Source organism: Citrus sinensis, chromosome 4 (assembly GCF_022201045.2).
Source record: "Citrus sinensis cultivar Valencia sweet orange chromosome 4, DVS_A1.0, whole genome shotgun sequence".
Lineage (NCBI taxonomy): Eukaryota > Viridiplantae > Streptophyta > Magnoliopsida > Sapindales > Rutaceae > Citrus > Citrus sinensis.
In genome coordinates this window covers 8,540,983-8,552,707 of record NC_068559.1, presented here as the reverse complement: position 1 = coordinate 8,552,707, position 11,725 = coordinate 8,540,983, and the positions used below count along the sequence as shown (strand labels likewise).

General features: G+C 34.3%; 1 protein-coding gene and 1 non-coding gene across 2 annotated transcripts; one reads left to right on the top strand and one right to left on the bottom strand.

The window, feature by feature from the left end:
• Positions 1-2,255: 2,255 nt before the first annotated feature.
• On the bottom strand, positions 2,256-3,545 carry LOC107177832 (uncharacterized). Its single transcript, XM_015532313.1, has 2 exons — positions 3,258-3,545; positions 2,256-2,522 (listed from the first exon to the last, which is right to left on the bottom strand). Exons 1-2 carry the CDS (start codon positions 3,543-3,545, stop codon positions 2,256-2,258), a joined length of 555 nt encoding a protein of 184 aa, XP_015387799.1.
• A 4,732-nt stretch (positions 3,546-8,277) lies between these two features.
• Positions 8,278-8,384, top strand: LOC112499127 (small nucleolar RNA R71). The gene has a single exon (XR_003066650.1). It is a non-coding gene; the product is annotated as a small nucleolar RNA R71 (small nucleolar RNA).
• The last annotated feature ends 3,341 nt before the right edge of the window (positions 8,385-11,725 follow it).

Below are 11,725 nucleotides of genomic sequence, written 5' to 3'. Positions count from 1 at the left end.
GCTAGTATCACTAAGTGCGTGGTCAGTCGAGCTAGTGAATTGAAATGAGTATTATCAAAACAACTTGCTATAGCAAACATGCAACAACACAAAATATCAGTCAATTAACAATCAAGTTTATTGATCACTTAACTACAAATACATTTATTTCATAATTCGTGATAAAACAAAAAGCAAAATAGTTTTAGTCATCAAACAATTCATCATAACGAGATAAAAACAAGGGAACAAGAAATAGAGTGTAAATCCACTCGATATTCTTCTTGAATCCTTTATTGCAATCGCCAATTCTCCTTCTTGATCTTTGTTTTCTCTTGGTTTGTTTCTCCGTTCGTTTTTACTAATGACGACTTTCTTTTTTCTTTTCATGCATCATTCAGTTTAGGAAACTCCAAACAGTAATCTTCAAAGTATCTCGCATTAAATTTTCTCTGTCAATGCTCTAGGATTGCTACAACAATGATGCTACAACAACAACTTCAGCATCTACATTGTTCCAGACTTGTTTCAATTCTTCTCTAAGCAAGTTCTGTCTTTATCTTTTCAAGCCTATTGCAGTCGCATTCCTTCCTTGAAATTTGAGTTTTCGATCACCTACAATTATGCATATGATCTAAGCATACAATTTATTCTAAATCAAACAAAACTTATTAAAAGTAAACTAAAATGGACATTTGTGCAAAACATTACTAAAATGCAATAAAAACTTGTCATTTATTCTCTAAATAATCATACTTTAAGTCTAAAAGTGCTATGATAACTCTCATTTCATAGAGTTATCATACCTTCAAACTTAAACCATTACTTGTCCTTAAGTAATGACAACAACATGCACACTTTAATCACACATTCATGCAACAAATAAATTATCTCTTTCATCAAATTTTCCATTGCAGTTCAGTTCTTAGACTCAAGCCTCATTATGTCCAAAGTGTGTGTGTGCACTTTGATCAAATTCCAGAGGTGCTGCAGAAGTGTGTGTGTGTGTAAAACATAAGTACATTCATAGATGGGGGAGCAGAAGTTATAAAAAAGTTCAAACTGTGTTATAGCAAAATACTCTTTCTCTCTTTTGTTTTTTTAATCAAATTCTCTTCAATGTATTATTGTTTTTTCATGTGAATATCTATCTCTTGTAATGATGACATCCAATTACTCAACCAATGCACAGATAAGAGTTGTTGTAGCAATGGTTACAATATAGTCTTATCTATAGACACCTTTAACTCAAGACTGAATATGGGGCTCATGAACAAACCTGACTATTCAATATCCTAGATAAAAGACCTTCTCTAATTGTTTTTATTTATTTTCTTAGTGCTACAGCAATGCTCAAAGCTCTTGTTGCCTTTGGACTCGAGTTTGCATATGGGGTGTATACTCAGACTTGTTACCAAACAACTTAGAGCCACTAGAGCAGAATTTATTTAAAAAAAAACACAATTCAACAAAATTTTGCCCCCAAACTTGAGGTATTTTCTATCCTCTTTGATTTTCCTGCCTTTGCTATAGCATTCTCATAAAACTTAATCAAAGCTTAAGTGTTGGAACATAATTTCAACCTCCATCTACAAACTATCCTTACTTAGCAGTCAAAAATACTGAATACTACTCAATTTATCTTCATTAAGTTTTCTAATCCAAACACATACACTTACCAGTACATTACATCATAACACAAACCCCCCAAACTTGAGAGGTGTTGTGTCCTCACACACACACAAAATCAAATAATGATAAACTTACATATACTAAATAAAACGACATGCAAAATAGATAAGAAAATATAACCAAGTGAAAGAAAAGTTTTTAGAAATAAATAAAATAAACTGGCTGGTAGGGGGTATTCCCCTGTTGTTGTAGGGTGATGCTGCAGCACTAGTGGAGCAGAATAGCTGTTGTTAGGCTCCACCTCGGGACTCTTCCTTGGTGAGAGGCGTGTTGCAGCAACTGATTTCTTCTTCTTCTTGCTTGGACTGGTTAGAGGGTATCTGTAGTGTTTTGAGGTGTGAGCTTATCAGACTTTGCTTTCTTAGTGCATCTCTAGAGGGTTGTGTCCTTTTACGCTTGTTAGATACCTTTGGAGTTTGGCTAGGAGATTTTATAGGAGGTTTCTAAGTAGTGGCTCCTAGAGGGTTTGCTGTAGCGATTTCCTGAGAAGTGATTTCAGCAATAATGTCTAGCAAACTCTTCTTTTCTTTACTAGATTTAGTAGCCTTACTAGCAGCTGCTTCAATTTCTGCATCAATATCATTTTAATCATCGTCTGATTCTTCATTAGTTTGAACTTTTTGATCGCCTTTGCTTAGAAACACTGCAACTAGGGGCTCATCATCCTGCTCATCCTCTGTCTCCTCTTCATCAGCTTTTATGATATGCTTATTTCTGCATTTAAGAGGCACTACTGAAGGTGCCTCATCTTTCTCCGTTGTTGACTCTTCTTCTGCACTTTGTTCCTCATTTATTTCTACTTTTTCTTTTTTCTTTTCCTCTTTCTCTTCTTCAGCTGGTGGTGGTTCTTCCTCGGATTATGATTCTTCTTCACTGTTTATTGTTGTCTTTGTTGTGGGAGCATCCCCTGCCGATGCTTGGAAATCAAACGGCTGTAGCAAGAAGTTAGGGAATTCTTTGTTCTATTTCTTCATGTAAACTGCAAACTGATGCATATGATTTTTAAAGTACATCAAATAATTCCAGAATCTTTGATTTTCTTTTTTCTGTATGTGTACACATTCATTGATGATGTCACTCAATTCTTGCAACCTCCTCTCAATGCTAGTGACATTCCTCACGCTAGTTACAACAACATGTTCTGGTGTTATTGCAGTAGCAGTTTCCCCATCAATTCTTTCAACAATTTAGGTAGTAAGAGCTCTTTCATTTTTAATTCTTTCATCTTTGACTAATATTTTCACCCTAAATATAAAACAAATGCTGGTGATGAGTGAGGGAAACAACAAAGCGACAATCTTGTGTAGACATTTGAGAATGGCATATAATAGGATAAGCCTTTCATGAGATACAGTGGTGGTGTGTATAGTGGGTATTAATCGAGATTTTAGAAAATTTACCTACACTTTGACTATTGGTTTCACGTCAATTCTATTCACTACTCTGCTCTCCACATTCAACCATGAAATACTCTCTACCGTAAGGGTTTTAAGCATATCACTCCACTTCTTAGCAGTCATATTCTCAACCATTTTTTAATACTCAAAATCCATATCAAATGGTAAATTATAAAAAGCATTGATTACCTTCAAATCTAAAGGGACTTGAACATTCTTTACCATTATTGTGCGTTGGTCTTGTTGTAGCATGTTAGAGTAAAATTCCTTAACGATTTGGAGCACAGGGTCTCGTGGGTGAGTGCAAAAATCTAGCCATCCTTTCTTTGCTACAGCAACATAGATTGTGTTGATTGTTCCTGATGGCTGTTGAGGAATGTGAAAACTCTTTTCCTCTGAAATCTTCCGAGGCTCAATAAATTCTTTAAATTTATCTTCATCTTTGCATCTTCGGCTTTGTAACCATGAAAGCGTCATTGCTAGAATAAATAGGACTGAGTTGTTGGGTACCTAAAAGAGAAACAAATCGTGAAAGGGAGTCCAAAGTATATGGAAAACTGTGGACGAGAAGAGAGAATTTGGATGAGAGTCAAAAGAAGCACAGTAAATCCCTATTTTATAGGTGAAATTAAATGAAAAAAAAATAATTAATAGGATAAGTTTGGAAAGTGTATTTAAAATTTAAAAAAATCCAAATTTAAATAGGAAAGCAAATTAGTTTCGGGAATTTAGGGATTATGCGATCCATCTTTATCTTTATCTTGATTTGCTAACGCTAGCTGGCATAATTACTCCCAACGGTTAAAAAATACTCAACTTTTGTGTTGCTGTCATAGTAAGAATTGTTGCCACAGCAAGTAATCTGGTGCTGCAACAACTATGATAAAGTCCCCTGATTAATGAAGTAGAATGTTGCAACAACTGGTGTCAGTATCTTAGGCAAATTGTTTTTTAGCCATGCAATAAAAGAAAAATAAGAAATTAAATAATCAATGCAAAAATGACCAAAATCGGAAAGAGAAACATGCAAACCTGAACTTGATGTTCAAGAAAAAATTGAAATAACTCCCCTAATCATTGGGTTGCCTCCCAATTAGCATTTGATTTAAGGTCTTCACCCTGACCTTCCCCTAATTCGCTCAAGCTGGATATGTGAGGCATAAATCCTCCATTGAATTGTGCAAAACATCATCAATATAATGTTTAATTTGTTGTCCATTTACCATGAATTCCTTGCTAATTCATGCATCCTTGAGATCTACAACACCATGAGGATGTATTTTGATAAAAGGCCCTGACCATCTAGACTTTAACTTTCTGGGAAAAGTTTTAATCTAAAGTTGTACCATAGAACTTGTTGGCCTGGAATTAACTTTCTTTGTTGGATGTGTTTATCATTGTTTTGCTTTCTTGTTGTAAATCCTTGCATTTTCACAGGAAAACAATCTTAACTCTTCAAGTTCACAAAGTTGAAACTTTCTATACTCTACTACAGCATGCATGTCCATGTTTAGTTGTTTTATCGCCCAATATGCTTTATGTGCCAGCTCCAGTGGCAAACGACATGCTTTGCCATAGACAATTCTGTATGAAGACATGCCAAGTGGTGTCTTGTAAGTTGTGTGGTAGGCCCATAAAAAATCATGTAGTCTAAGAGACCAATCCTCTCTAGTAGGGTTCACTATTTTTTTCTAAAGTCCTTTTTATTTCTTTGTTGGACACTTTTGCCTGACCATTAGATTGAGGGTGATATGTTATAGCAATCTTGTGCTTAATTCCATATTTAGTCAATGCTGCAACAAATACTCTATTGCAAAAATGAGTGCCTTCATCACTTATGATGGCTTCAGGAGTCCCAAATCTTGTAAAAATATTCTTCTGAAAGAATTTCACCACTGCTTTGGCATTATTTATTGGTAGTGCTAAAGCTTCCACCCATTTCGAAATATAGTTTACAGCAACTAGAATGTATAAATTCCCAAAAGATAATGGATATGGACCCATAAAATCTATCCTCTAAATATCAAAGAGCTGAACTTCCCAAATTTTGGTTAATGGCATTTCATGCTTTTGATATATGTTCCCTGTTCTTTGGCACCTATCACAAAATTTAACAAACTCATAAGCATCTTTAAAAAAAGAGGACCAGTAATAACCTGATTGTAGAACTTTGGTTGTTGTTCTGTGGCCTCCAAAATGTCCTTCATATGCTGCAATATGACATGATTGCAGTATGTTTGAAATTTCTTTATTAGGCACACATGTTCTGATCACATGATCTAAACACATCTTGTACAATTAAGGTTCATCCCACTGATAACTTCTAACATCATGAAGAAATCTCTTTTTCTACTAGTAACTTAGATAAGGTAGTAACAATGCACTCACCAAGTAATTAGCAAAACATGTATACCACGGAAGCTCGGATTGTTATAGCATCTGTGCATGCTGTAGCATTAGCAGTTGCTCATCAGAAAATGTTTATGTGATCTCTTGCTTAGTCAAAGTACTTTTATTCGCTTCCAACCTTGAAAGATGATTTACTACTTGGTTCTCAGTCCTTTTTTTTTTATCCTTGATCTCTAAGTCAAACTCTTGTAGCAAGAGGATCCACCTTATCAACCTTGGTTTGGCATCCCTCTTTGAGATCAAATATTTTACAGCCGAGTAATCTGTGTAAACAGTCACTTTTTTGCCAACCAAATAGGCTCTGAATTTGTCAAATGCACAGACAATTGTTAGTAACTTTTTTTCGGTGGTATTGTAATTGATTTGAATACCCATCCAAGAAACAGTAGTATTCTTTTCCAACAAGTCTCAAACATCAGGTATATGAAAGGCAACGGGAAGTGATCCTTCTTTGTGGCTTTGTTTAACTTCCTATGGTCCATGCAAACTCTCTATCCAATCATTGTTCTTGTGGGAATAAGCTCATTCTTTTCATTTTACCTTTCTTTGGAACACATTGTACTGGACTTACCTAGGAGCTGTCAGATATTGGGTAGATGATTTCAGTATCAAGCCATTTGATAATCTCTTTTTTCACAACTTCTTTCATGATGAGATTTAATCTTATCTACTACTCTACCGAGTTGCTACAGCAATCCTCCAACAGGATCTTGTGCATACATATGGAGGAACTGATTCTTTTGATATCTATTACGGTCCATCCAATGGTCTTCTTGTATCTCCCCAACACATCCATCAAGCTTTTTTCTTAATTTGCATTCAAAGAAAATGATTACATGTAATGTATTATTGTTAGCTAGAAGAACATATTTCAAATGTGAGGGTAGAAGTTTAAGTCTAAAGAATGAGGTAGATCAATAGATGGTACAGTAGGTTTCAATTCCCTATTTGAAAGATCAAGAGACTCAAAAGTTTTGTCAGTCCTCACTGGTTGCTTATCTCCTAACTATGTTATATGCGTTGTTGCAACATCTTCATCTTCAAGTTCTTCAAATGTGGCAGCCTTAATCTTTTCATTACTACACCAATTATTCAAGCTATCTATGATAACAAGCTCTACAGCACTGACAAAATGGCAGCCTTTCACCTCATCAAGACTTTTCATTTCTTCCAGCACATTAAAGGTAACTTGCTGATCATTGACTCTCATGTTCAGTTCTCCTTTTTGAACATCAATTAAAGTCTTTTCCATGGCTCAGAAGGGTTTGCCTAGAATAATCAATACTTCCTTAACTGCTTTAAAGTCCAACACTATAAAATCCACTGGAAAAATAAATTTATCTACCTTAACCAGGATATACATGAGATCTGTCAGCCAGCTGCAATGTCACTGTAGTTGATCTGACTTTTCTAACTCTCAATTGCTTAAACACTGATAATGTTATAAGATTGATACTTGCTCCAAAATCATAAAGTGTCTTCCTATGGAATAAGAAATTGTGAAACGTTTTCGATCATTCAACTTCTGAGGTATTTTGCTCTGCAGCATATGATTGTATTCTTGTATTAGAGCAACTATTTCGAATTTTCCCAGCCTCATTTTCCTTGCCAATATATCTTTCAAAAACTTCACATACTTTGGCATTTGTTGTAATACTTCTACAGAAGGAATGCTAATATGTAGTTGTTTCAAAACTTCTAAAAATTTGTTGAATTACTTGTCTTGCTTTTGCTTCTGAAATCTTTCAGGGAATGGTGGTGGATGTCTAAACTGCAGTGCTGCAGCAAACTGTACAAACTGCTTTTCTTTTGCCATGTTCTGGTATGTTGTTGTTAGTGCTGTAACTTTTTCCTTCACATACACTGAATCATATTTTGTTTTGCAATTGCTGCAGCTTGGCTACTCTCACTAATATACTTGAAAATGGGTTGTTGTGGTTCTTCTTCAATTTGAGTTTCCTCTTCAGTTGAAATGAGTTCTACTATTCTTTTTAGTAATCCAACTAGAATATGAACATCCTTTCGAGACCTTAAGTTAATAACCTTGCAAGGCTTTTTTTCGTCTCTCCTTGGATCCTCTGTGTTGCTTGGTAAATTGCCTTGAGGTCTTTTGCTCAACACTGTAGCAAGTTGTCCAATTTGATTTTCTAAATTTCTCAATGACACGGCCTGACTTTAGACAACTGCTTCATTATTCACAATATACTCAAATTAGAGTTTCAAGAGAACTGAATTGATCATTATTGGTATTTCTTTGCCCTTGATTTTGCTGGTGAAAACCAAGTGGCTGAGTACGTTTGTTCTGTCCACTGGATATTGCAGCATGCTAATTCCGATTACTCCATGAAAAGTTTGGGTGCTGTCTCCATTCAGGGTTATAAGTGTTTGAATATGGATTACTCTAATTTTGTCTATTGAAGTTGCCCATATAATTGACTGAAGCTGGATTCCCAAGACAATTATTATATAGATGCCCCTCTCCACAATAAACACATGAGATTTCAGCAACTTGGTTAACTGTTGCTAGAGCAGTAGTCATAGCTTTTACCATATTTGTCTACGAGATTACTTGAACTGACAATGCTGTTAATACATCCACATTATGTACTCCTGCTGCTCCTATTGCTGCGACTTGTCTAGTTAATGGCCATTGATAGTTATTGTTGGCTATCCTCTCCAAAATTTCATAAGCCTCATTATAAGACTTAGATAACAAGGCTCTTTTTACTAAAACATCTACCATCAATCTAGTGCTTAGGTTCAACCCATTGTAAATAGTTTCCAATTGTATGCAACAAGAATTACCATGATGAGGGCATTTATTGAGTAACTCCTTGAATCTTTCACATGCATCATACAAGCTTTCATCTTCGAGTTGATGGAAAAATATTATCTCATTCCTCAACTTTGCATTCTTTGTTGATGGTAAATATTTCATCAAAAATTTGTCATCCAAATGGGGTTTGGTGGCAAAGAATTCAACCATGCCCTTACTCGATCTCTTAAATAATACGGGAAAAGTCTGAGTCTCAATGCATCATGTGATGCTCCAATAATTTTGAAAGCATCACTCACTTCTAAGAACAGTTTAAGGTAAAGATGAGGATCTTCTGATGGCAATCCATTAAATTGCGCCACTATTTATAACATCTGAAACATCATTGGTTTGATTTCGAAATCAGCAGCTTGTACTTCAGGTCTAACTATTACAGGTTGTATAACTTGAGGGTTCAACATGGCATAGTCTCTAATGGCTCTATCTCTATCATATGCCATATAGATAATATTGTTATTCCCTAGTTGTCCCTAAATATTCTGCCCATTTTGACATTCTTGGCCATTAACTGATTGTATTTCTCCGTGAGGGTTCAAGTTCCCCATATCTTGCAAATTGCCAATTACTACAACAACTTTTAAATTCCTATTCTATTTCCTCAATCTCCTTGCAGTTCTTTCAATCTCTGGATTAAATTGGAATACAACACGTTTATATTTACACATGCAAGGGTTGCTAGAGCAATTCTGCAAACACAGTAAACAAAAAGAAAATTAAAATTTTGCACCAACTAAAATTGATTTGACAAATCACAATAAGCACCAATCCCCGACAACGGTGCCAAAACCTTGGTCTGTGCAATCTTTAATGCTATGGGTGTCAATGTGCAAGTGTACACAACAAGTCATATAATGATAAGTATTCAAGATCATCTCCACATGGATTGTTGTTATAGGAATTGGTCCAACAATTTTATTAGTGCAATTTTTATTATAAATTAGAATTAAAATAAATTATGAAACTAATGAAGTAATCAAAATAAAGACGGAATAAAAAAACTACAATAAAGTAAATCGTCTCAGTAAACACAAAGATGCAACTAATGAAAATGGAGTAGCTGAGTTATTAAACTTACTTAATGATTTTGACTATTTCTCTAATTTTAGGATCGGTTGTTACAGCATCTATTACAACACTCGGCGGAATCCTTATATATCATCAGTTATGGCTTGTTGGATGTCTTACATTCTGATGCAACTTAACAGTGACCAATTGTTATACTAACATAAGATATAGCATTACACGTTTTAAATTCTAATTACCCTACAAGGTGAATCCATATATCTAGTTCATCAATAATTTTAGATTAAGCATGGCCCTTTATGAATTAAGTTAAATTCAACTCAAGAAACCCAATCTAAAACCAAGTATTGCCCTGATATGTTCCACTAAGACAGGTCTTTTTTAAGCTCTTTCTTAGCTAGTATCACTAAATGGGTGGTTAGCTGAAATAGTGAATTGAAATAAGTATTATCAAAACAACTTGCTATAGCAAATATGCAGCAACACAAAATATCAGTCAATTGACCATCAAGTTTTTCTATCACTCAACTAAAAATAAATTTAGTTCACCATTCGCAATAAAATAAAACCCAAAATAGTTTCAGCCATCAAACAATTCATCATAATGAGATAAAAACAAGGGAATAAGAAATAGAGTTGAAATTCGCTCAATAATTCTTCTTGAATCCTTTATTGCAATCGCCAATTCTCCCTCTTGATCTTTGTTTTCTCTTGTTTTGTTTCTCCATTCTTTTTTACTAATGACGACTCTCTCTTATCTTTGCATTTGTGCTCCTTTTATAGTTTAGAATTAGGGCAACCGGAAGTTTAGGGCACACATATTCCAGTTTAGGAAACTCCATACCACAATCTTGAAAGTATCTCGCATGAAATCTTCTCTATCAATGCTCCAGGATTGCCACAACAACAAGTTCAGCATCTACATTGTTCTAGACTTATTTCAATTCTTCTCCAACTAAGTTTTTTCCTTATTTTTTTAAGCCTATTGCAGCCGCATTCCTTCTTTAAAATTTGAGCTTCCGGTCATCTACAATTATGCATACGATCTAAGCATACAATTTATTCTAAATCAAACAAAACTTATTAAAAGTAAAATAAAATGGACGTTCATGCAAAACATTACTAAAATGCAATAAAAACATGTCATTTACTCTCTAAGTAATCATGATTTAAGTCTAAAAGTGTTATGATAAATCTCATTTCATAGAGTTATCACCTCTCTACGACTTCTCTCAATTCTCATCGAACTCTAATAGTGTGTTAAAATCTATACATTCTGTTCCATTTCTGTAGTCCGTATGTCCTTTCAAAGTCTTTAACCGAACTTTCTATTTTTTTACTCTACCATTCAGCATGGTAAATGGAACAAATCTTAGTAACTTGGATAATTTACATTCATACTCCTCCACTGTCATAGATCATTGTATAGGTCTCATGAGCTTATTCATCCTAACCTTCTGATAAATAATAAGAAAGAACTTATCAGTGAACTCTGTCTAAAAATCTACCAATACTATAATTTTATGTCTCTCATATCAGTGTAACATAGACGTCTACTAATGATACTCACTGCCTCTAATAGAAATTCAGTGAAGGATAACCTCTTCTCATTACATTAAAAACCCTTCTCATTCAGAATAAATAAAACTTTTAATTTACTGAATCTGTAATGCTTTAAATAGTCGTAATCCATAAATTACGGTACACTCGATTGTAATTTCTATCTCTAAATGAACTATAACCTTAATTTGAGCAATAAAAGTAACACACTCTGCCAATCTTTTTAAAATTTGATCCAAAATAGAGATGACAACTGGCTTCTAATTAGCACCTGAATTTAATTAAAGCTGAAATCGTGCGATCTCATGTATAAATGATTGTGGAAAGGACTCACATATCTCACTTACTAAGGTTTCTCTTTATCCTCTTATGTAGAACTAAACCTAGTTCCACAAGAGATTTCATGCGAGGTTGGCCACATAAGCATGTTATGTCATCATGATATCACTAATAATGTATGAAACATGCATGCATAATATTATAGTCTACAGAATCTATAACCATACTCTAAAACCAAATTGACACGACCTGACCTGACCCTTTTGTCAAATTCAAGGTAGATCGCATGAAATACTTACTGTATTACTTATTAAAACTCATAACATAAACTTAATTCATGAATTTATAATCAGGCCTCTGCTATAAACATATAATAACATATGTGTCTTATTTGAAAACATATTCGAAACTCGCACACTTTATATCTCACTACACATTTAAATATATGCATATGAACATAAACAAGCTTAAATTATAACTCATTCAACAATATGTGTTGTGGCCCAACCTCAACTGATTAGAAATTGAACTGCATGAAATCCTATGGAAA